Consider the following 26,491-nt stretch of genomic DNA (forward strand, 5'->3'; position numbering starts at 1 on the left):
TATCAAATGCCACTCCAGTGAGCACTCCTATAACTCATTGCATGCTTGTGATGTAGAAGGGTGCATCACGTGACATATGCCAAAACACTATGTCTATGAAAAAACTTACAACACAGATACGTCTAGGCCAGGAGTGAGGAAATACATATGCATCCCAGGTGTATACAAGTCAAGGCACTTCTTTAAATCAGTTTCTCATACAGAAAGGCTTGAATTGAGAACAGCAGCACATTGTGACATTAACAGTGGTGTGCTACGTTGATGTAATACTGGTGGATCACCAACAAATTGATCAGATGCTGCTTCATGTAATTGGAATAATTTATAGGGTCCACTTGATCACAGGGTGGGAGGATGATCTTCTCACCGCAGAACACAGAACTCAAATGATTCCTGTTGGATGAGAGCAAAACTTGGGGTGGGGTCAAGCTTCATTGCCAATAGCTGACAAGCCCCTTCCCCTCTCCATCCCGTAGGTGATCTCAACATAAGTATCCAGTGACCTTCAATATGACATGTACAATTGCATCCACGGTAATATACTATGAAAGGTCATTTGAAGGTTATTGAGAATATACACTGACTGTCAACTGTTCTGTGATTTCACACATAATTACAGTATGCCCAATGCCCATCGCCTTGTTACCTTGCAACATTGATTTTCCAGCTTCCTCCCAATCTCTATTCTATTCCTTTTGGCCACCCACATCGTGACCCACAATTTATTTTACTTTGTGGCTTCCAAGAAACTTAACACACAACTTCAAATCCTTCTAAAACTTTTTCTCACTGACAACCAGCACAAAATATTGCAGGAAAAAGAATTTATCACCAATTACATTTTTGCTGTTCATGTAGTAATCAGGAATTTGAAGCTGTTTTATACATGAGAGTTCATTTGTTTAAAGAAAGTGGAGCTGGGGGTTTATTGGTAGAGAAACTAATCAGGAAGTGCAGGTCAGTGTGCTATGCCCTTAGAAGTGTCTTTCATTGAGACGACCTACAGACAGCAGTGTTTTCAATTTATTCACTTTTATTGTCATATAGAATTATTCTCTGGAACTGTGCATTTAAAGTAGTAAAAAAAGTGTTAAGTCACCATAAGCAAGCCATACAACTTGCAGAAGCACTAACTTCCCAAAACATTTACACCTTAATGTTACAAATTGGAAATTCTTATCAATTCAAAAGAAAAAGAAAAAAACATGTCTTACTAGCCACACTTTCTACAAATTATCTGAATACGTAGATTGAGAAATTTAAAGGTCCTCGTAACTACTTAGCAAGTAGCAGTGTTTGCTGTAAAGCTGCGTGACAAGTAGTAATGAACTGTAAATAGGACGTAGTGTTAGAGAATTAGGAAAATATTTGTGCCAAATAATACTATTGCAATAAAGCAACTATTTAGTAACTCATAACTTTTAAATGGCAGCTGGATAGAAAGACTGAAGTTGTGGTAGCGACTTTCTTACTAATCTACGCAGTTCAATCCAGATGGAATAAGTATGAGTAGCACTAAGTGGATAGTGATTGCTTGTTGTCATGTACTATAAAGGTTGAGTTTATATGGTATCTATCACTTTTGGTTAGATTATATTAAATTTTATGTTTGTTTCAATCAATGGATCCATAGTGAGGAGAGTCTCAAGGAAGTAAAAAATGTCATTGAACAGGGAAACATAATACCTATATACATAGCAAAAAGATATGCTAATGAACTTTCCATAGATTCCAAGTGAATTGTTCCTCAAGGATGTGGAATAAGTATAACATTTTAAACATGTTTTTATTGTAAAGGTAATAACAGACTTGTCAGAAAACATGTAAATGCATAATACACTGAAGTTTATATGACAATTCTTAGGAAATTGCAGCCATGTGTCACCAAAGAGAAAAATCAGTTTACTTCTGTCATTTACATTGGTCACATTACTTTACTGTGCTGAAGCTAGATTTTATGTAACACTCATATTATTTGGTTCTAATAATACTGTGTGCACATCAGTTAGTTTTACTAAGAACAATTGTACATTAAGTTTGTCCGGAAGTAGGAGCAGAAGCTACCCACCAATAAATCCTTTAGGATCCTCTTAAAGTGAATTTTATTAGTATTTCAAATTTTTTTGGCTGCTGGCATGTTATTGAAAATGGGTGTTCTTTAATAATGCACACCTCTCTGGGCCAAAATAAGTGACTTTAAATCTTTTTGAAAATTTTTCTTATTTCTTGAACTGATTGCATGAAGTGAGCTGTTAGTTTGAAGAAGATATATATTATTTATGACAAGTTTCATTAAGTAATAAATATATTGGAAAGCAGTAGTCAGTATCCTTAGTTCCTTGAACAGAGCACTGCATGATTTTCTTGAGTCCACACCACAAATAATTCATAGTACATGGTTTTGAGCATGGAAAACTAGTAGGGATATTAATTACCCCAAAAGCTGTTTTTGTTTATATGTCACCTACTGTATGTGTGACATCTGCATTTGAAATAAAGATTTGCTTAGGCACTTCAATAATTCTGTGATAGGATCCTCTGGTTAAATTTATTATCAAGCTGCAATCCCAAGAATTTCTTCTATCTGCTTGTCATCATATTGTAGGAACGTACTTTAAGGGGGGATTCTGTACTTTGTTCTTCAAAGTTTAGTGACAAAGAATTAGCAAGGCACCATTTATTAATGTCCATGAAAATTTAATGAACTGATCTTTCTAAAACTGTAGGTTCTACTTGAGTTACTATTTACTGCACTGTTTGTATTATTTGTGGACAAAACGAAACTTGCCATCTGATAAATTTATTAAGAGTCCTAAGATGGAACCTTGTGTTACACTACACACAGTAAGTTCCCAGTTAGATGTTCCTTTCCTATTGAAACCCTTTGTTTCCTATCACACAGATATGATTTGAACAATTTTATGATGTTTCTCTTACACTGTAATATTCTAATTTATTTAGTAGGGCATTAGGATTTACACAGTCAAATGACTTTGACACTCTACAAAATAAGTCAGTATCCTGTAAGTTATTGGCTAATGAATTATCAGCATTCTTGCTGAATTTTTAAATAGTCATCCCAACACCGAATAGCTTAAGGTCTCCAAACTGCAACTTAAAGAATATATATGCACTCCTGGAAATGGGAAAAAGAACACATTGACACCGGTGTGTCAGACCCACCATACTTGCTCCGGACACTGCGAGAGGGCTGTACAAGCAATGACCACAGGCACGGCACAGCGGACACACCAGGAACCGCGGTGTTGGCCGTCGAATGGCGCTAGCTGCGCAGCATTTGTGCACTGCCGCCGTCAGTGTCAGCCAGTTTACCGTGGCATACGGAGCTCCATCGCAGTCTTTAACACTGGTAGCATGCCGCGACAGCGTGGATGTGAACCGTATGTGCAGTTGACGGACTTTGAGTGAGGGCGTATAGTGGGCATGTGGGAGGCCGGGTGGACGTACCGCCGAATTGCTCAACACGTGGGGCGTGAGGTCTCTAAAGTACATCGATGTTGTCGCCAGTGGTCGGCGGAAGGTGCACGTGCCCGTCGACCTGGGACCGGACCGCAGCGACGCACGGATGCACGCCAAGACCGTAGGATCCTACGCAGTGCCGTAGGGGACCGCACCGCCACTTCCCAGCAAATTAGGGACACTGTTGCTCCTGGGGTATTGGCGAGGACCATTCGCAACCGTCTCCATGAAGCTGGGCTACGGTCCCGCACACCGTTAGGCCGTCTTCCGCTCACGCCCCAACATCGTGCAGCCCGCCTCCAGTGGTGTTGCGACAGGCGTGAATGGAGGGACAAATGGAGACGTGTCGTCTTCAGCGATGAGAGTCGCTTCTGGCTTGGTGCCAATGATGGTCGTATGCGTGTTTGGCGCCGTGCAGGTGAGCGCCACAATCAGGACTGCATACGACCAAGGCACACAGGGCCAACACCCGGCATCATGGTGTGGGGAGCGATCTCCTACACTGGCCGTACACCTCTGGCGATCGTCGAGGGGACACTGAATAGTGCACGGTACATCCAAACCGTCATCAAACCCATCGTTCTACCATTCCTAGACCGGCAAGGGAACTTGCTGTTCCAACAGGACAATGCACGTCCGCATGTATCCCGATCCACCCAACGTACTCTAGAAGGTGTAAGTCAACTACCCTGGCCAGCAAGATCTCCGGATCTATTCCCCATTGAGCATCTTTGGGACTGGATGAAGCGTCGTCTAACGCGGTCTGCACGTCCAGCACGAACGCTGGTCGAACTGAGGTGCCAGGTGGAAATGGCATGGCAAGCCATTCCACAGGACTACATCCAGCATCTCTACGATCGTCTCCATGGGAGAATAGCAGCCTGCATTGCTGCGAAAGGTGGATATACACTGTACTAGTGCCGACATTGTGCATGCTCTGTTGCCTGTGTCGATGTGCCTGTGGTTCTGTCAGTGTGATCATGTGATGTATCTGACCCCAGGAATGTGTCAATAAAGTTTCCCCTTCCTGGGACAATGAATTCACGGTGTTCTTATTTCAATTTCCAGGAGTGTGTGTGTGTGTGTGTGTGTGTGTGTGTGTGTGTGTGTGTGTGTGTGTATATAACACACACACAAAATTACTAGCTTTCGCAACCGATGGTTGCTTCTTCAGGAAGCAGAGGGAAAGACGAAAGGATGTGGGTTTTAAGGGAGAGGGTAAGGAGTCATTCCAATCCCGGGAGCGGAAAGACTTCCCTTAGGGGAAAAAAGGACAGATGTACACTCGCACACACACACACATGTCCATCCGCACATACACAGACACAAGCAGACATATTTAAAGGCAAAGAGTAAGGGCAGAGATGTCAGTCGAGGCGGAAGTACAGAGGCAAAGAAGTTGTTGAAAGACAGGTGAGGTATGAGCGGCGGCAACTTGAAATTAGCGGAGGTTGAGGCCTGGCGGATATCGAGAAGAGAGGATATACTGAAGGGCGAGTTCCCATCTCCGGAGTTCGGATAGGTTGGTGTTGCTGGGAAGTATCCAGATAACTCGGACGGTGTAACACTGTGCCAAGATGTGCTGGCCGTGCATCAAGGCATGTTTAGCCACAGGGTGATCCTCATTACCAACAAACACTGTCTGCCTGTGTCCATTCATGCGAATGGACAGTTTGTTGCTGGTCATTCCCACATAGAAAGCATCACAGTGCAGGCAGGTCAGTTGGTAAATCACGTGGGTGCTTTCACACGTGGCTCTCCCTTTGATTGTGTACACCTTCCGGGTTACAGGACTGGAGTAGGTGGTGGTGGGAGGGTGCATAGGACAGGTTTTACACCGGGGGCAGTTGCAAGGGTAGGAGCCATAGGGTAGGGAAGGTGGTTTGGGGATTTCATAGGGATGAACCAAGAGGTTACGAAGGTTAGGTGGACGGCGGAAAGACACTCTTGGTGGAGTGGGGAGGATTTCATGAAGGATTGATCTCATTTCGGGGCAGGATTTTAGGAAGTCGTAACCCTGCTGGAGAGCCACATTCAAGGTCTGATCCAGTCCCGGGAAGTATTCTGTCACAAGTGGGGCACTTTTGGGGTTCTTCTGTGAGAGGTTCTGGGTTTGAGGGGATGAGGAAGTGGCTCTGGTTATCTGCTTCTGTACCAGGTTGGGAGGGTAGTTGCGGGATGCGAAAGCTGTTTTCAGGTTGTTGGTGTAATGGTCGAGGGATTCAGGACTGGAGCAGATTAGTTTGCCACGAAGGCCTAGGCTGTAGGGAAGGGACCGTTTGATATGGAATGGGTGGCAGCTGTCATAATGGAGGTACTGTTGCTTGTTGGTGGGTTTGATGTGGATGGATGTGTGCAGCTGGCCATTGGACAGATGGAGGTCAACGTCTAGGAAAGCGGCATGGGATTTGGAGTTGGACCAGGTGAATCTGATGGAACCAAAGGAGTTGAGGTTTGAGAGGAAAAACCTTAGCCAGCTTCATCCTGACCCACAACTTCTTCACTTTTGAAGGCCAGACATACCAACAATTAAAGGGAACAGCCATGGGTACCAGGATGGCCCCCTCGTATTTCAACCTATTTATGGGTCGCTTAGAGGAAGCCTTCTTGGTTACCCAAGCCTGCCAACCCAAAGTTTGGTACAGATTTATTGATGACATCTTCATGATCTGGACTCACAGTGAAGAACAACTCCAGAATTTCCTCTCCAACCTCAACTCCTTTGGTTCCATCAGATTCACCTGGTCCTACTCCAAATCCCATGCCACTTTCCTAGACGTTGACCTCCATCTGTCCAATGGCCAGCTGCACACATCCGTCCACATCAAACCCACCAACAAGCAACAGTACCTCCATTATGACAGCTGCCACCCATTCCATATCAAACGGACCCTTCCCTACTGCCTAGGCCTTCGTGGCAAACGAATCTGCTCCAGTCCTGAATCCCTCGACCATTACACCAACAACCTGAAAACAGCTTTCGCATTCCGCAACTACCCTCCCAACCTGGTACAGAAGCAGATAACCAGAGCCACTTCCTCATCCCCTCAAACTCAGAACCTCTCACAGAAGAACCCCAAAAGTGCCCCACTTGTGACAGAATACTTCCTGGGACTGGATCAGACCTTAAATGTGGCTCTCCAGCAGGGATACGACTTCCTAAAATCCTGCCCCGAAATGAGATCCATCCTTCATGAAATCCTCCCCACTCCACCAAGAGTGTCTTTCCGCCGTCCCCCTAACCTTCGAAACCTCTTGGTTCATCCCTATGAAATCCCCAAACCACCTTCCCTACCCTCTGGCTCCTACCCTTGCAACCGCCCCTGGTGTAAAACCTGTCCTATGCACCCTCCCACCACCACCTACTCCAGTCCTATAACCCGGAAGGTGTACACAATCAAAGGGAGAGCCACGCGTGAAAGCACCCACATGATTTACCAACTGACCTGCCTGCACTGTGACGCTTTCTATGTGGGAATGACCAGCAACAAACTGTCCATTCGCATGAATGGACACAGGCAGACAGTGTTTGTTGGTAATGAGGATCACCCTGTGGCTAAACATGCCTTGATGCACGGCCAGCACATCTTGGCACAGTGTTACACCGTCCGAGTTATCTGGATACTTCCCACCAACACCAACCTATCCGAACTCCGGAGATGGGAACTCGCCCTTCAGTATATCCTCTCTTCTCGATATCCGCCAGGCCTCAACCTCCGCTAATTTCAAGTTGCCGCCGCTCATACCTCACCTGTCTTCCAACAACTTCTTTGCCTCTGTACTTCCGCCTCGACTGACATCTCTGCCCTTACTCTTTGCCTTTAAAAATGTCTGCTTGTGTCTGTGTATGTGCGGATGGATATATGTGTGTGTGTGCGAGTGTACATCTGTCCTTTTTTTCCCCTAAGGGAAGTCTTTCCGCTCCCGGAATTGGAATGACTCCTTACCCTCTCCCTTAAAACCCACATCCTTTCGTCTTTCCCTCTCCTTCCTGAAGAAGCAACCATCGGTTGCGAAAGCTAGTAATTCTGTGTGTGTGTTTGTGTTTTTTATATATATATATATATAATAGAAAGAAACATTCCACATGGGAAAAATATATTAAAAACGAAAGATTCCATGACTTACCAAGCGGGAAAGCGCCGGTAGATAGGAACAATAAAAAAACACACAAAATTTCGAGCTTTCGCAACCGGTGGTTGCTTCGTCATGAAAGAGGGAAGGAGAGGGAAAGATGAAAGGTTGTGGGTTTTAAGGGAGAGGGTAAGAAGTCATTCCAATGCCGGGAGTGGAAAGACTTACCTTAGGGGGAAAAAAGGATAGGTATACACTCGCACACACACACATATCCATCCACACATATACAGACACAAGCAGACATATTTAAAGGCAAAGAGTTTGGGCAGAGATGGCAGTTGAGGCGGTAGTGCAGAGGCAAAGATGTTGTTGAAAGACAGGTGAGGTATGAGTGGCGGCAACTTGAAATTAGTGGAGATTGAAGCCTCATGGATAATGTGAAGAGAGGATATATTGAAGGGCAAATTCACATCTCCGGAGTTTGGATAAGTTGGTGTTAGTGGGAAGTATCCACATAACCCAGACGGTGTAACACTGTGCCAAGATGTGTTGGCCGTGCACCAAGGCATGTTTAGCCACAGGGTGATCCTCATTACCAACAAACACTGTCTGCCTGTGTCCATTCATGCGAATGGACAGTTTGTTGCTGGTCATTCCCACATAGAAAGCATCACAGTGCAGGCAGGTCAGTTGGTAAATCACGTGAGTGCTTTCACATGTGGCTCACCCTTTGATTGTGTACACCTTCCGGGTTACAGGACTGGAGTAGGTGGTGGTGGGAGGGTGCATAGGACAGGTTTTACACCAGGGGCAGTTGCAAGGGTAGGAGCCAGAGGGTAGGGAAGGTGGTTTGGGGATTTCATAGGGATGAACCAAGAGGTTACGAAGGTCAGGTGGACGGTGGAAAGACACTCTTGGTGGAGAGGGGAGGATTTCATGAAGGATGGATCTCATTTCGGGGTAGGATTTTAGGAAGTCGTATCCCTGCTGGAGAGCCACATTCAAGGTCTGATCCAGTCCTGGGAAGTATCCTGTCACAAGTGGGGCACTTTTGGGGTTCTTCTGTGAGAGGTTCTGGGTTTGAGGGGATGAGGAAGCGGCTCTGGTTATTTGCTTCTGCACCAGGTTGGAAGGGTAGTTGCAGGATGCGAAAGCTGTTTTCAGGTTGTTTGTGTAATGCTTCAGGGATTCAGGACTGGAGCAGATTCGTTTGCCACGAAGGCCTAGGCTGTAGAGAAGGGACTGTTTGATATGGAATGGGTGGCAGCTGTCATAATGGAGGTACTGTTGCTTGTTGGTGGGTTTGATGTGGACGGATGTGTGAACTTGGCCATTGGACAGATGGAGGTCAACGTCAAGGAAAGTGGCATGGGATTTGGAGTAGAACCAGATGAATCTGATGGAACCAAAGGAGTTGAGGTTGGAGAGGAAATTCTGGAGTTGTTCTTCACTGTGAGTCCAGATCATGAAGATGTCATCAATAAATCTGTACCAAACTTTGGGTTGGCAGGCTTGGGTAACCAAGAAGGCTTCCTCTAAGCGACCCATAAATAGGTTGGCATACGAGGGGGCCATCCCGGTACCCATGGCTGTTCCCTTTAATTGTTGGTATGTCTGGCCTTCAAAAGTGAAGAAGTTGTGGGTCAGGATGAAGCTGGCTAAGGTGATGAGGAAAGAGGTTTTAAATAGGGTGGCAGGTGATCGGTGTGAAAGGAAGTGCACCATTGCAGTGAGGCCCTGGACGTGTGGGATATTTGTGTTAAGGGAGTGGCATCAATGCAAAAGTTCGAAATTTTGTGTGTTTTTTTATTGTGCCCATCTACTGGCGCTTTCCCGCTTGGTAAGTCTTGGAATCTTTGTTTTTAATAAATATATATCTACCGGCGCTTTCCCGTTTGGTAAGTCTTGGACTCTTTGTTTTTAATATATCTACCAGCGCTTTCCCACTTGGTAAGTCTTGGAATCTTTGTTTTTAATATATATATATTAAAAACAAAGATTCCAAGACTTACCAAGTGGGAAAGCGCTGGTATATATATATATATATATATATATATATATATATATATATATATATATATATATATATATATATATATATATATATTAAATACAAAGATTCCAAGACTTACCAAGCGGGAAAGCGCCGGTAGACAGGCACAATAAAATAACACTCAAACACACACACACAAAATTTCGAGCTTTCGCAACCGGCTGCTGCTTCGAGAAAGAGGGAAGGAAAAGTAAAGATGAAAGGATGTGGGTTTTAAGGGAGAGGGTAAGGAGTCATTCCAATCCTGCGAGTGGAAAGACTTACCTTAGGGGGAAAAAAGGATAGGTATATACTCGCGCACACACACACATACACACATTTCCATCCATACATACACAATATCCATACATACACAATATATATATATTCCCCCTAAGGTCAGTCTTTCCACTCCCGGGATTGGAGGGACTCCTTACCCTCTCCCTTAAAACCCACATACTTTCGTCTTTCCCTCTCCTTCCCTCTTTCCTGAAGAAGCAACCGCTGGTTGCAAAAGCTTGAATTTTGTGTGTATGTTTGTGTTTGTTTGTGTGTCTATAGTCCTGCCAGCACTTTTGTTTGGTAAGTCACATCATCTTTGTTTTTATATATACTTACCAAGCGGGAAAGCGCTGGCAGACAGGCACATGAACAAAACACACAAACACACACACAGAATTACGAGCTTTCGCAACTGGCAGTTGCTTCGTCAGGAAAGAGGGAAGGAGAGGGAAAAATGAAAGGATGTGGGTTTTAAGGGAGAGGGTAAGGAGTCATCCCAATCCCGGGAGCGGATGTGTTTTGTTCATGTGCCTGTCTGCTGGCGCTTTCCCGCTTGGTAAGTCTTGGAATCTTTGTTTTTAATATATTTTTCCCATGGGGAAGTTTCTTTCTATTTTATTTACACACACACACACACACACACACACACACACACACACATATATATATATATATATATATATATATATATATATATATATATATATATATATATAAAACAGAAAGAAACTTCCACATGGGAAAAATATATTAAAAATAAAGATTCCAAGACTTACCAAGCGGGAAAGCGCCGGCAGACAGGCACATGAACAAAACACACAAACACACACACAACAAAATTACGAGCTTTCGCAACTGGCAGTTGCTTCGTCAGGAAGGAAGGAAGGAGAGGGAAAAATGAAAGGGTGTGGGTTTTAAGGGAGAGGGTAAGGAGTCATTCCAATCCCGGGAGCGGAAAGACTTCCCTTAGGGGAAAAAAAAGGACAGGTGTACACTCGCACACACACACACACATATCCATCCGCACATACACAGACACAAGCAGACATATTTAAAGGCAAAGAGTTAAGGGCAGAGATGTCAGTCGAGGCGGAAGTACAGAGGCAAAGAAGTTGTTGAAAGACAGGTGAGGTATGAGTGGCGGCAACTTGAAATTAGCGGAGGTTGAGGCCTGGCGGATATCGAGAAGAGAGGATATACTGAAGGGCGAGTTCCCATCTCCGGAGTTCGGATAGGTTGGTGTTGGTGGGAAGTATCCAGATAACTCGGACGGTGTAACACTGTGCCAAGATGTGCTGGCCGTGCATCAAGGTATGTTTAGCCACAGGGTGATCCTCATTACCAACAAACACTGTCTGCCTGTGTCCATTCATGCGAATGGACAGTTTGTTGCTGGTCATTCCCACATAGAAAGCATCACAGTGCAGGCAGGTCAGTTGGTAAATCACGTGGGTGCTTTCACATGTGGCTCTCCCTTTGATTGTGTACACCTTCCGGGTTACAGGACTGGAGTAGGTGGTGGTGGGAGGGTGCATAGGACAGGTTTTACACCGGGGGCGGTTGCAAGGGTAGGAGCCAGAGGGTAGGGGAGGTGGTTTGGGGATTTCATAGGGATGAACCAAGAGGTTACGAAGGTTAGGTGGATGGCGGAAAGACACTCTTGGTGGAGTGGGGAGGATTTCATGAAGGATGGATCTCATTTCGGGGCAGGATTTTAGGAAGTCGTATCCCTGCTGGAGAGCCACATTCAAGGTCTGATCCAGTCCCGGGAAGTATTCTGTTACAAGTGGGGCACTTTTGGGGTTCTTCTGTGAGAGGTTCTGGGTTTGAGGGGATGAGGAAGTGGCTCTGGTTATCTGCTTCTGTACCAGGTTGGGAGGGTAGTTGCGGGATGCGAAAGCTGTTTTCAGGTTGTTGGTGTAATGGTCGAGGGATTCAGGACTGGAGCAGATTCGTTTGCCACGAAGGCCTAGGCTGTAGGGAAGGGACCGTTTGATATGGAATGGGTGGCAGCTGTCATAATGGAGGTACTGTTGCTTGTTGGTGGGTTTGATGTGGACGGATGTGTGCAGCTGGCCATTGGACAGATGGAGGTCAACATGTAGGAAAGTGGCATGGGATTTGGAGTAGGACCAGGTGAATCTGATGGAACCAAAGGAGTTGAGGTTGGAGAGGAAATTCTGGAGTTGTTCTTCACTGTGAGTCCAGATCATGAAGATGTCATCAATAAATCTGTACCAAACTTTGGGTTGGCAGGCTTGGGTAACCAAGAAGGCTTCCTCTAAGCGACCCATAAATAGGTTGGCATACGAGGGGGCCATCCTGGTACCCATGGCTGTTCCCTTTAATTGTTGGTATGTCTGGCCTTCAAAAGTGAAGAAGTTGTGGGTCAGGATGAAGCTGGCTAAGGTGACGAGGAAAGAGGTTTTAGGTAGGGTGGCAGGTGATCGGCGTGAAAGGAAGTGCTCCATTGCAGCGAGGCCCTGGACGTGCGGGATATTTGTGTATAGGGAAGTGGCATCAATGGTTACCAGGATGGTTTCTGGGGGTAACAGACTGGGTACGGATTCCAGGCGTTCGAGAAAGTGGTTGGTGTCTTTGATGAAGGATGGGAGACTGCATGTAATGGGTTGAAGGTGTTGATCTACGTAGGCAGAGATACGTTCTGTGGGGGCTTGGTAACCAGCTACAATGGGGCGGCCAGGATGTTTGGGTTTGTGAATTTTAGGAAGTAGGTAGAAGGTAGGAGTGCGAGGTGACGGTGGGGTGAGGAGTTTGATGGAGTCAGGTGAAAGGTTTTGTAGGGGGCCTAAGGTTCTGAGGATTCCTTGAAGCTCCGCCTGGACATCAGGAATGGGATTACTTCGGCAAACTTTGTACGTAGAGTTGTCTGAAAGCTGACGCAGTCCCTCAGCCGCATACTCCCGACGATCAAGTACCACAGTCGTGGAACCCTTGTCAGCCGGAAGAATGATGATGGATCGGTCAGCTTTCAGATCACGGATAGCCTGGGATTCGGCTGTGGTGATGTTGGGAGTAGGATTAAGGTTTTTCAAGCTGGTACCAAGCCCCCACAGAACGTATCTCTGCCTACGTAGATCAACACCTTCAACCCATTACATGCAGTCTCCCATCCTTCATCAAAGACACCAACCACTTTCTCGAACGCCTGGAATCCGTACCCAGTCTGTTACCCCCAGAAACCATCCTGGTAACCATTGATGCCACTTCCCTATACACAAATATCCCACACGTCCAGGGCCTCGCTGCAATGGAGCACTTCCTTTCACGCCGATCACCTGCCACCCTACCTAAAACCTCTTTCCTCGTCACCTTAGCCAGCTTCATCCTGACCCACAACTTCTTCACTTTTGAAGGCCAGACATACCAACAATTAAAGGGAACAGCCATGGGTACCAGGATGGCCCCCTCGTATGCCAACCTATTTATGGGTCGCTTAGAGGAAGCCTTCTTGGTTACCCAAGCCTGCCAACCCAAAGTTTGGTACAGATTTATTGATGACATCTTCATGATCTGGACTCACAGTGAAGAACAACTCCAGAATTTCCTCTCCAACCTCAACTCCTTTGGTTCCATCAGATTCACCTGGTCCTACTCCAAATCCCATGCCACTTTCCTACATGTTGACCTCCATCTGTCCAATGGCCAGCTGCACACATCCGTCCACATCAAACCCACCAACAAGCAACAGTACCTCCATTATGACAGCTGCCACCCATTCCATATCAAACGGTCCCTTCCCTACAGCCTAGGCCTTCGTGGCAAACGAATCTGCTCCAGTCCTGAATCCCTCGACCATTACACCAACAACCTGAAAACAGCTTTCGCATCCCGCAACTACCCTCCCAACCTGGTACAGAAGCAGATAACCAGAGCCACTTCCTCATCCCCTCAAACCCAGAACCTCTCACAGAAGAACCCCAAAAGTGCCCCACTTGTAACAGAATACTTCCCGGGACTGGATCAGACCTTGAATGTGGCTCTCCAGCAGGGATACGACTTCCTAAAATCCTGCCCCGAAATGAGATCCATCCTTCATGAAATCCTCCCCACTCCACCAAGAGTGTCTTTCCGCCATCCACCTAACCTTCGTAACCTCTTGGTTCATCCCTATGAAATCCCCAAACCACCTCCCCTACCCTCTGGCTCCTACCCTTGCAACCGCCCCCGGTGTAAAACCTGTCCTATGCACCCTCCCACCACCACCTACTCCAGTCCTGTAACCCGGAAGGTGTACACAATCAAAGGGAGAGCCACATGTGAAAGCACCCACGTGATTTACCAACTGACCTGCCTGCACTGTGATGCTTTCTATGTGGGAATGACCAGCAACAAACTGTCCATTCGCATGAATGGACACAGGCAGACAGTGTTTGTTGGTAATGAGGATCACCCTGTGGCTAAACATGCCTTGATGCACGGCCAGCACATCTTGGCACAGTGTTACACCGTCCGAGTTATCTGGATACTTCCCACCAACACCAACCTATCCGAACTCCGGAGATGGGAACTCGCCCTTCAGTATATCCTCTCTTCTCGATATCCGCCAGGCCTCAACCTCCACTAATTTCAAGTTGCCGCCGCTCATACCTCACCTGTCTTTCAACAACTTCTTTGCCTCTGTACTTCCGCCTCGACTGACATCTCTGCCCTTAACTCTTTGCCTTTAAATATGTCTGCTTGTGTCTCTGTATGTGCGGATGGATATGTGTGTGTGTGTGCGAGTGTACACCTGTCCTTTTTTTTCCCCTAAGGGAAGTCTTTCCGCTCCCGGGATTGGAATGACTCCTTACCCTCTCCCTTAAAACCCACACCCTTTCATTTTTCCCTCTCCTTCCTTCCTTCCTGACGAAGCAACTGCCAGTTGCGAAAGCTCGTAATTTTGTTGTGTGTGTGTTTGTGTGTTTTGTTCATGTGCCTGTCTGCCGGCGCTTTCCCGCTTGGTAAGTCTTGGAATCTTTATTTTTAATATATATATATATATATATATATATATATATATATATATATATATATATATATATATATATATATATATATATATATATATATTGTAGTCAGATTGTTAAGATGCCAACTGTATATTATCTTTTCTAATATTTTAGAGACTGTGGGGTGAAGTGAAACTGGAAGGGAATTTGATGATATTTCTTTACCTTGTTTCTTCAACAGAGGCTTCATCTCGGAATATTTAAACCATTGAAGAAACATTCCAGCGATAAATGACTGGTTACACAAATAGAATGCCTTGACCCATTCCACATCTTTGTTGGTTGTTATTCTTGATAGGCTCTGCACAACATGATGAATGGATGAGTGACTGAGTGAATGAATCTGAGCAGGCAGAGTTCAAAGACTATTTTTATTTCCCCTCGTATTTTGTAGTACTTCTTTAGTAATTAGGTATGAACTGAACAATGTTTATTCTATCAGTTTGTGCCAAAAATAACTTTCACAAATTTTTTCTGTTGTACCAAATATAACATTGCATACATTTGTTACGTGAGTTCTAATATCAAATTATCACCTTTAGTATATTTGTTATTATGTTGAGGGATTCCCAATCATCATTTTGTAGAACATTTTTTTACTGAAGAAGGATCTGGAAATAGTGACTATAAATATCAAGACCATGTATGCATGTAATTGATCTCTATATGTTATCATAACATATAAACTGCTATGCAGAACTGGTGGTGCTGTCTGGACATGCCACCTTCTTGGGAATCTCTGGATGAACACTGGAAGCAGCGTGCTCAGTATGAAGTCAAGGAAGATCCAACCAAGATAGAAGCCAACATTTGTGCTCTGAGGGCACTTGTGCGAGGTATGATATTTCTTATTTTTCAGGTATCCACTGTATACAAAAGAATGGAAGTGACAGATATGCAGAGCATGAAAACTGACACCTAGCAGTACACAGACTGGCATATTATTGATTTTACTAGTTGAACAGATAGATTAGTAGAATGGTCAAGGCCAACATGAGATTGACTTACATCAAGAATACTTACTTCACCAATACATTGCATGACAAAAAACCTGCAGCACTTACAAGACATGGTTAGATGTCAATATAACATTGTACACATGCACACCATCTACGTGTATGTAAATCATTAGAATTCCAATTCCTTGTGACAGGCAGAACAGTCACTTGAGTGCCTTAGTATTGCTCATGTTTAGTCATTGTACCAGGTCTGGTAGGGTTTATAAGGAATGTGAACAGCATCATATGTTAAATGATCAACGTAAAGCACATGGAGATAATATGGACTCATATCAGAGAGCATTGTCAGCACCTGACAGAGTTTCAAAGTGTCCTTATTGTAGATCTCCAGTTGAGTGGCTGGGCAAAGCATACGACATCCAGATTTCTGAGGAATTGAGCTGTGACAGTATTATGTTGAACTGAATGGGAATGTCATGGCAGGACTGCTTGCCATCAGGGTTCTGATTGGCCCTGTTTGACCACTTTAAGGAAGGATCACCGTACTGTGACACACCAACTACATCATAAGCTGTTCACATCTATGACTGCCATCCAAGAGAACATCTAATGGACACCCTCCAACATTCTGTTCTTCCCGCATCAGTGGCAGAAACTAACAGCAGACTAATTAGGACTGTGTACTGATTCCTGCTCAGAGAACTACTTTCCCATCATTTAGAAATATTGATGTGTATGGCTACTGTAAATTTGTATGATTCTGATTTGAGAATAAAAATAAATTTAGAAATAAATCTTTTACATTTACATTTAGAATAAAATGTAATGATTGTGATGACTTTCAAATTTATGATTGAAGTGTGAGCAGGAGCATTACACACTGATACGTAAGTTCTTCCTTAATTTGTATAGTACACATTTTTTTCAGTCTTAATTTTCCATTTATCACATTGTATGATACTTCTTTAGGCTTGAAGTAGTTTCTATATAATTTCAGTTATTTGATTTTTCAGTAATTACTGATTGGTCAATAAGAATCTCATTGTCATGTGCCCCAACATATCACTTTCAGTACTCTCCCTGTTCTGTATACTGGACAGATTTAGTGAGGTTTAGATGAATTCTATTCTGTCATTTGTCAACATATTCTGACAGATAACTCACAGGTTCAGCACCTCTTACTTCTATTCTTACCTTCTGCTAAAGTAATTGTGTTTTCGAGTAAATAGAGGAACAGTGACTGACTTCATCACCACACTAGCAGCTGAACATAATGGATGTTGTCTAACAAATTACTGATAGAGCTGCAAAAGTGGATCTGTAGGTAGACTGGTACTCAGGCATTGTCTGCAGCACATACTACCCATAACTAAGAAGATATTGTGATGGTTATTGGTCATCTGTATCATATTGTTCCTCTGGAGAATCTTCATCCATTGTATTACAAGTCTTACTCATGGTGTGAAAGAATGGTGAAAGATATTGGAAAGAAGCAATGAAGCTCTAATTCAGACTTTTCATGTTGAAGCAAACAGAAGAAGATACAGTAGATAAATGGAAGGAAGTCTTGTGAGTTCGACTGTATGTCTGAAAGAAGGAAATAACAAGAGAAATTTTAAATTTTTACTGCAGGGCTGAGTAAGCAGAGTACACAGATGAAAAGTGCAGTATACTAACAAAAAAGCAAAATTTAAGAACATACGACATTAAATTGATTGAAATACAAACATTTGTGTCACAAAATGTATGGTACAGAAAAAAAGTTTAGACATTTGGATAGGAAATAGAAGACTAGTCAGTAGGCAATATCAGAATCAGAATGGTTAAATTTTGAGAATGTCCCTGAAGTTATTTGTCAGAGCAACCCAAGGAAGCCATTATATGTGTGATAGGTGTCTTACTTATATTGGAAACTTACCTTGGAAGAAACATACAAATTACAGCAAGTTTGCAGTAGCTGAGAAAATAAGTATGCCACACATTTCTCACTGTTGCTGTCAAAATTACATTTTTGTACTTACAAAACATAATGCAACTACAACAGTAGTATTGAACAACCACACAAAGCATTTACTGAAATATGATGTAATACTTTGGAAAAAAAATAATAATTTTGCCTCAGTTTTGTTGACCCAGAGGAATTGTATGTTACTGTAAAAATAAACTATGCACTCATAGATGCATTACACTTCATATCCATTGCCTCTCACCTCATCATACACAAAATGTATGTTGTGTTTCTTGGCCCAGGTGAACTACTCCATGATACAGCACACCAGCATGTACAAACAACAACTGAGTGCTGTGTTTCTGCTGTGTATGCTTGCTGTTCTCATCTGCTGCTACCACTGTTAGCGGTCTCTACAGCATTGGTGTGCCAGGTATAGCCACATTCAACACCATCTAACATTCAGACTGCTGTCAGGTACATTGCAAGACATCCTGCTAGCAGTGCATTCACATACGGAGTCATGCCTACTGCCAGAGGGAAAGCCTACTGGCAGGCACCAGTTGAGGCAACTTCAGTGCTCTGTAGTGTCATTGGATGTCATTCCAGATACAAGTTCCTATCCTCATTATGTCCGTTAAGACACCTTCTACATCCCCTCGAATTTTGTTGGTCTAATTTTGAAACAATCTCTGTATAAACTACAAGTAATAGATTTTCAGATTGCAATCAGAATAATTTCTATTTTTGAAATATTCTGAAAAACGTCCCTAATTTTTCCAATGTAATAATTTGAGAAAAACAACAGTCTCCTATGACACTTTTTTTTTTTTTTATTTTTTTTTTTATGGATCATGCTTATAAAGTTTTAATTCACTGATGTTGCATAGCCCAAATGCAAGGTGAGTCAAAAAGACTGTACTACTTTGGAATGATGTAGAAACTTATTGAGATAACTTACAGAATTGGTGGATGTGTCACTTTGTAGCAACAGCCTCAAGTTTTGCATAAAAGTTTCGAGTGCCATTTTTGTTTGATGTACCTTCGGGTTTTGATGTGGAAAGCATCCCACTGACAATCAGTTTCTTCCCACACTCATTACGGCCAATTGTGCGTAACTTGTGCAACGGCAGATCAGCTAAATTGTTTGGTAGGAGAAGAACACACACAGTCCTTAATGAAACCCAAAGAAAGAAATCCAGTGGTGTCAAGTCTGGGGAGCAAGATGGCATGCGATTGGCCCTTCATGGCCAATCCATTGACCTGGGAAGTGATTATTGAGGTAACCTCGAACGTGTGCTAAGAGTAAATTGTAAGCCTGCTTGGGGGTCTTCAGCATAATCAGTGTGAAATTTATGCCAAAAGTTTGTTGCAGAGTTAGTTTCATGAAAGCAAATCACACAGCAAGTATAGCACCAGTGAAAGTAGCCATTATAATTATGCCTACGCTGGGTGCTTCTGGTGGCAGAATGGGGTGCTCATGCACTACATGTATCAAACTTTAGGTTTTTTGCTACAAAATGGCACCTCTACCAATTCCATAAATTATCTCAATAAATTTCTATATTATTATAAATTTGTAAAGTCCTTTTTGACTCACCTTGTAATTTCCTGGATTTTGGATAAATAAATACACATGAATTTGAGCAAAGTTTTTCTTTTATCCCAAATCACTCTGCATATACATCAGAAAATTTGTTTAATTCAGAAGTCATTAGTTTATATTTTTCTTGTGTTTTCACTAAAAACAAATCCCCACTCTAACTGAATACACTCACCTTTTGCATCATGTCTCCTTTTTCTTGCTTCTCTTTGCTTTTGCATAGTCTCTTTAACAATTTCTTCCCTTCCCTAAGATGTCATGACCTGGTAAATAGGGCATTCACTATTTTAGTAATGATATTTAAAATATTTGTTATACATGATGATCCACATGAAGAATGCTGTAAACTTTTGTTATGTTCTTGAAATCACTGATATATTCAATACAGTAAACATGATGTTTGCTGGTATGTCCTAAAGAGTCTTCCGGTTTCCCTCATGCATATCACAGCAACATTACTTGAAGGGCGGTATGCTGAAATCGAAATGTGATTTATTTTTGCTTCATCTACAAGGACTTTCCATGATTTAGATGTAAACTCAGATCCACTGTCAGACAGAGCAGCTTGTGGTATCTCATTGTTGTTGTTGTGGTCTTCAGACCTGAGACTGGTTTGGTGCAGCTCTCCATGCTGCTCTATCCTGTGCAAGCTTCTTTGTCTTCCAGTACCTACTGCAACCTACATCCTTCTGACTCTGCTTAGTGTATTCATCCCTTGGTCTCCCTCTATGATTTTTACTCTCCACACTGCCCTCCAATACTAAACTGGTGATCCCTTGATGCCTCAGAACATGTCCTATCACCAATCCCTTCTTCTAGCCAAGTTGTACCACAAACTACTCTTCTCCCCATTTCTATTCAATACCTTCTCATTATTTATGTGAACTACCCATCTAATCTTCAGCATTCTTCTGTACCACCACATTTTGGAAGCTACTATTCTCTTCTTGTCCAAACTATTTATCGTCCTTGTTTCACTTCCATACATGCCTACACTCCATACAAATACTTTCACGAATGACTTCCTGACATTCGAATTTATAATCGATGTTAACAAATTTCTCTTCTTCAGAAATGTTTTCCTTGCTGTTGGCAATTTACATTTTATATCCTCTCTACTTCTACCATCATCAGTTATTTTTCTCCCCTAATAGCAAACTCCTTTAAATGTCTCATTTCCTTATCTAATTACCTCAGCATCAACTGACTTAATTCGACTACATTCCATTATCCTTGTTTTGCTATTGTTGATATTCATCTTATATCCTCCTTTCAAGACACTGTCCATTCCGTTCAACTGCTCTTCCAAGTCCTTTGCTGTGTCTGACAAAATTACAATGTCATCAGCGAACCTCAAAGTTTTTATTTCTTCTCCATGGATTTTAATACCTACTCCGAATTTTTCTTTTGTTTCCTTTACTGCTTGCCTGATATAGAAATTGATCAACATTGGGGATAGGCTACAACCCTGTCTCACTCCCTTCCAAACCACTGCTTCCCTTTCATATCCCTCAACTCTTATAACTAACATCTGGTTTCTGCACAAATTGTAAATAACCTTTCGCTTCCTGTATTTTACCCCTGCCACCTTCAGAATTTGGAAGAGAGTATTCCAGTCAACATTGTCAAAAGCTTTCTCTAAGTCTACAAATTCTAGAAACGTAGGTTTGCCTTTCCTTCATATTTCTTCTAAGATAAGTCGTAGGGTCAGTATTGCCTCCTGTGTTCCAATATTTCTACGAAATCCAAACTTATCTTCCCTGAGGTCAACTTCTACCAGTTTTTCTATTCATCTGTAAAGAATTTATGTTAGTATTTTGCAGCCGTGACTTATTAAACTGATAGTTTGGTAATTTTCACATCTGTCAACACCTGCTTTCTTTGGGATTGGAATTATTATATTCTTCTTGAAGTCTGAGGGTATTTCACCTGTCTCATACATCTTGCTCACCAGATGGTAGAGTTTTGACAGGATTGGCTCTCCCAAGGCTGTCAGTAGTTCTAATGGAATATTGTCTACTCCCGGAGCCTTGTTTCGACTCAGGTCTTTCAGTGCTCTGTCAAACTCTTCACTCAGTATCGTATCTCCCATTTCATCTCCATCTGCATCCTCTTCCATTTTTATAATATTGTCCTCGAGTACATCGCCCCTGTATAGACCCTCTATGTACTCCTTTCACCTTTCTGCTTTCCCTTCTTTGCTTAGAACTGGGTTTCCATCTGAGCTCTTGATATTCGTACAAGTGGTCCTCTTTTCTCTGAAGGTCTCTTTAATTTTCCTTTAGGCAGTATCTATCTTACCCCTAGTGAGATTTGTCCTCTAGCCATCCCTGCTTAGCCATTTTGCACTTCCTGTCGATTTCATTTTTGAGACGTTTGTATTCCTTCTTGCCTGCTTCATTTACTGCATTTTTATATTTTCTCCTTTCATCAATTAAATTCAATATTTCTTCTGTTACCCAAGGATTTCTACTAGCCCTCGTCTTTTTAACTACTTGATCCTATGCTGCCTTCATTACTTCATCCCTCAGAGCTGCCCATTCTTCATCTACTGTACTTCTTTCCCCCATTCCTGTCAATTGTTCCCTTATGCTCTCCCTGAAACTCTATACAACCTCTGGTTTTGTCAGGTTATCCAGGTCCCATCTCCCTAAACTCCCACCTTTTTGCAGTTTCTTCAGTTTCAATCTACAGTTCAGAACCAATAGATTGTGGTCAGAGTCCACATCTGCCCCTGGAAATGTCTTACAATTTAAAACCTGGTTCCTAAATCTCTGTCTTACCATTATATAATCTATCTGATACCTTCTAGTATCTCCAGGCTTCTTCCATGTATACAACCTTCTTTCTGCATCTACATCTACATCCATACTCCGCAAGCCACCTGACGGTGCGTGGCAGAAGGTTACTCCAAGCACCTTTATTCCAGTCTTGTACTGTTCGTGGAAAGAAGGATTGTCGACATGCTTCTGTGTGGGCTCTAATCTCTCTGATTTTATCCTTATGGTCTCTTTGCGAGATATACGTAGGACGGGGCAATATACTGCTTGACTCTTCGGTGAAAGTATGTTCTCGAAACTTCAACAAAATCCTGTACCAAGCTACTGAGCGTCTCTCCTGCAGAGTCTTCCACTGCAGTTTATCTATCATCTCCATAACGCTTTCGTGATTACTAAATGATCCTGTAATGAAGCGCACTTCTCTCTGTTGGATCTTCTCTATCTCTTCTATCAACCCTATCTGGTACGGATCCCACACTGCTGAGAAGTACTCAAGCAGTGGGCGAACAAGCGTACTGTAAGCTACTTCCTTTGTTTTCGGATTGCATTTCCTTAGGATTTTTCCAGTGAATCTCAGTCTGGTATCTGCTTTACCAATTCCATTTTAAATCACTCCTAATGCATACTCCCAGATAATTTATGGAATTAACTGCTTCCAGTTGCTGACCTGCTATTTTGTAGCTAAATGATAAGGGATCTATTTTTCTAATTATTTGCAGCACATTACACTCATCTACATTGAGATTCAATTGCCATCCCTGCACCATGCGTCAATTCGCTGCAGATCCTCCTGCATTTCAGTACAATTTTCCATTCTTACAACCTCTCGATATACCACAGCATCATCCGCAAAAAGCCTCAGTGAACTTCCGATGTCATCCACAAGATCATTTATGTATATCGTGAATAGCAACAGTCCTACAACACTTCTCTCATGATTCTTGGACCATGTCAACATTATCCTTTACAAAATTAAGTCCGCAGTGGAGGTAGAGACAGATGGTGCCCTGCTGTTCCTTGGTGTCCTCATCTGCCATAAAACAAATGGGTGTCTTAGCCGCAATGTGTACCAAAAACCCTCCAACAAAGGGCAGATATGAGCATGGTGACAGCTATCACCATCCATCACAGAAATGTTCTGTTCTGATGACCTTGATGCATCTAGCAGAAGCCATCTCAGATGCTGGAAACCTGCCAAAAAAACTAAGTCACTTACACAAAGTAATCAAGGAAAACAGCTGCAATGACTACCAGATTTTGTAAGCCATTATTTCCAAAAATGTGTGAACAGAAGGTCCCTGAGGAGGAACCAAAGAAATTTGCAATTATGCCATTCTGTGACTCAGTACAGTAAGAGGAAAGATTAGCTGGCTCCTAAAGGGACATAAAGTCAATTCAGTCTTCAGGGCTCCAGCAAAAATTTGACAGTTCAAGACTAATGTGAAAGATGATATAGGACTCAGAATGTCAGGAGTATATAAAATACCATGTGGCTGTGGACAGATTCATGTTGAACAGTATTGTATAGAACATGAGAGATGTTTTCACATTCAGTACCCTGAGAAATGAATGGTAGCAGAGCATGCTCTAGGAAATGGACATTGTAATGCATTTGAGGAGACATCTGTTATTACACAGACTAATAGTTTTTGGTATACCATAATAAAATAAGTGATCAAGACAAAAATTCCTGATGACAGTTTGAATAAAGATAGTGGTCTGCAGTGAAACATGGCTTGAGATGTGGACATTGGAAGATTGAAGCAGGCATGGCAGGCACACATCATAAACATTACCTTATATGGCGCTGAAGCAAGTACCAGTAATTCCACATAAGGCAGTGTGGCTATATAATGATGGTAGCAGCAACCAAAAGACAGTCATGCATTGACAATGGCCGAGGAGTATCCAACAGAAAGCTATTGGATTTTAAACAATTTGAGGTGGCTGGAAACCTAAGAGAATTTCATCAATGTATACGTAATCATTTTCATAAGAAATTCATCAGTGAATTGAAAGTTGGCTGTCAATAAATTGTTAACTCTTCTTAATTTGTACACTCGTGGAAATTGAAATAAGAACACCATGAATTCATTGTCACAGGAAGGGGAAACTTTATTGACACATTCCTGGGGTCAGATACATCACATGATCTCACTGACAGAACCACAGGCACATAGGCACAGGCAACAGAGCATGCACAATGTCGGCACTAGTACAGTGTATATCCACCTTTTGCAACAATGCAGGCTGCTATTCTCCCATGGAGACGATCGTAGAAATGCTGGATGTAGTCCTGCGGAACGGCTTGCCATGCCGTTTCCACCTGGCGCCTCAGTTCGACCAGCGTTCGTGCTGGACGTGCAGACCGCGTGAGACGACGCTTCATCCAGTCCCAAACATGATCAATGGGGGACAGATCCGGAGATCTTGCTGGCCAGGGAAGTTGACTTACACCTTCTAGAGCACATTGGGTGGCACGGGATACATGCGGACGTGCATTGTCCTGTTGGAACAGCAAGTTCCCTTGCCGGTCTAGGAATGGTAGAACGATGGGTTCGATGACGGTTTGGATGTACCGTGCACTATTCAGTGTCCCCTCGACGATCACCAGAGGTGTACGGCCAATGTAGGAGATCGTTCCCCACACCATGATGCCGGGTGTTGGCCCTGTGTGCCTCGGTCGTATTCAGTCCTGATTGTGGCGCTCACCTGCATGGCGCCAAACACGCATACGACCATCATTGGCACCAAGGCAGAAGCGACTCTCATCGCTGAAGACGACACGTCTCCATTCGTCCCTCCATTCACGCCTGTCGCGACACCACTGGAGGCGGGCTGCACGATGTTGGGGCGTGAGCGGAAGACGGCCTAACGGTGTGCGGGACCGTAGCCCAGCTTCATGGAGACGGTTGCGAATGGTCCTCGCCGATACTCCAGGAGCAACAGTGTCCCTAATTTGCTGGGAAGTGGCGGTGCGGTCCCCTACAGCAATGCGTAGGATCCTACGGTCTTGGCATGCATCCGTGCGTCGCTGCGGTCCGGTACCAGGTCGACGGGCACGTGCACCTTCCGCCGATCACTGGCGACAACATCGATGTACTTTAGAGACCTCACGCCCCCCGTGTTGAGCAATTCGGCGGTACGTCCACCCGGCCTTCCACATGCCCACTATACGCCCTCGCTCAAAGTCCGTCAACTGCACATACGGTTCACGTCCACGCTGTCGCGACATGCTACCAGTGTTAAAGACTGCGATGGAGCTCCGTATGCCACGGTAAACTGGCTGACACTGACGGCGGCAGTGCACAAATGCTGCGCAGCTAGCGCCATTCGACGGCCAACACCGTGGTTCCTGGTGTGTCCACTGTGTCGTGCGTGTGATCATTGCTTGTACAACCCTCTCGCAGTGTCCGGAGCAAGTATGGTGGGTCTGACACACCGGTGTCCATGTGTTCTTTTTTCCATTTCCAGGAGTGTATTTTATTAGTAGCTTAACTTTTTGTAGTTGTTGGCAAGTAAATGAGAAAGTGTGTTTCTGAAATTCTTACTAGCCTGATGTAAATGAGTTTAAATCTTTATGTAGTTTATTCTTGTTCTCATACTGATTCCAGAAACTAATTTGTTGGTTTGAAGAGGTATATTTCAAGTTTAATGACAAATAATTGCCTAGGAACAATTTATTAATGTCTACAGAAGTTTCAGTAACAGCTCTTTCTAAAACTATATGTGATTAACTATTTATTGCAATGTGAGTATCATCTGGAAACAAAACAATCTTAACATCCAGTAATAATGCTCATGGAAGGTCACATACATTCACAAGAAAAAGGGGCAGCCCTAAGTTTCATTCTTGTGAAATATCACTTGTCATTAGTTCTCAGCTGTATGTTAATTATTGCATAAAATAGAACTATTTTCTATTTGCAGCCTTTTTTCCTGTTACATAGAACTGTAACTATTTTGCGTAAGTCCTTTTGGTGACATCAGTTTCTGTGTTACAGACCAATATCATTAACATTGGTTTACTACAGTATTCTTGAACATATTCTGAGTTCAAATACAATAAATTTCCTAGAGACTGGAAAGCTTATGGCCACAGATCAGTATGGCTTCAGAAAGCATCTCTCATGCAAAACTCAGCTTGCCCTTTCCTTGCATGATATACAGCAAACTATGAATGAATAGCAGGAGGCAGATTCCACATAATCAGCTTTCTGGAAAGCATTTGACACAGTGCCTTATGGCAGAATTTTAATGAAGATACCAATATATGGAATAGTTTCCCAGATGAGTGAGTGTCTCTAAGATTTCTTAG

The 26,491-nt window shown here is 43.2% G+C and overlaps 1 protein-coding gene across 1 annotated transcript in view; it reads left to right on the top strand.

Moving 5' to 3' along the window:
- The window catches only part of LOC126325841 (alpha-tocopherol transfer protein-like), a 98,325-nt gene that overhangs the window by 24,562 nt on the left and 47,272 nt on the right, over positions 1–26,491 (top strand). Inside the window, exon 2 of the mRNA XM_049995336.1 lies at positions 15,581–15,719. Within this exon, the coding sequence (XP_049851293.1) occupies positions 15,602–15,719 (118 nt within the window). The 5' untranslated portion in view covers positions 15,581–15,601. The remainder of the gene's footprint in view (positions 1–15,580; positions 15,720–26,491) is intronic.

Source organism: Schistocerca gregaria, chromosome 2 (genome assembly GCF_023897955.1).
Source record: "Schistocerca gregaria isolate iqSchGreg1 chromosome 2, iqSchGreg1.2, whole genome shotgun sequence".
NCBI classification, from domain to species: Eukaryota; Metazoa; Arthropoda; class Insecta; order Orthoptera; family Acrididae; genus Schistocerca; species Schistocerca gregaria.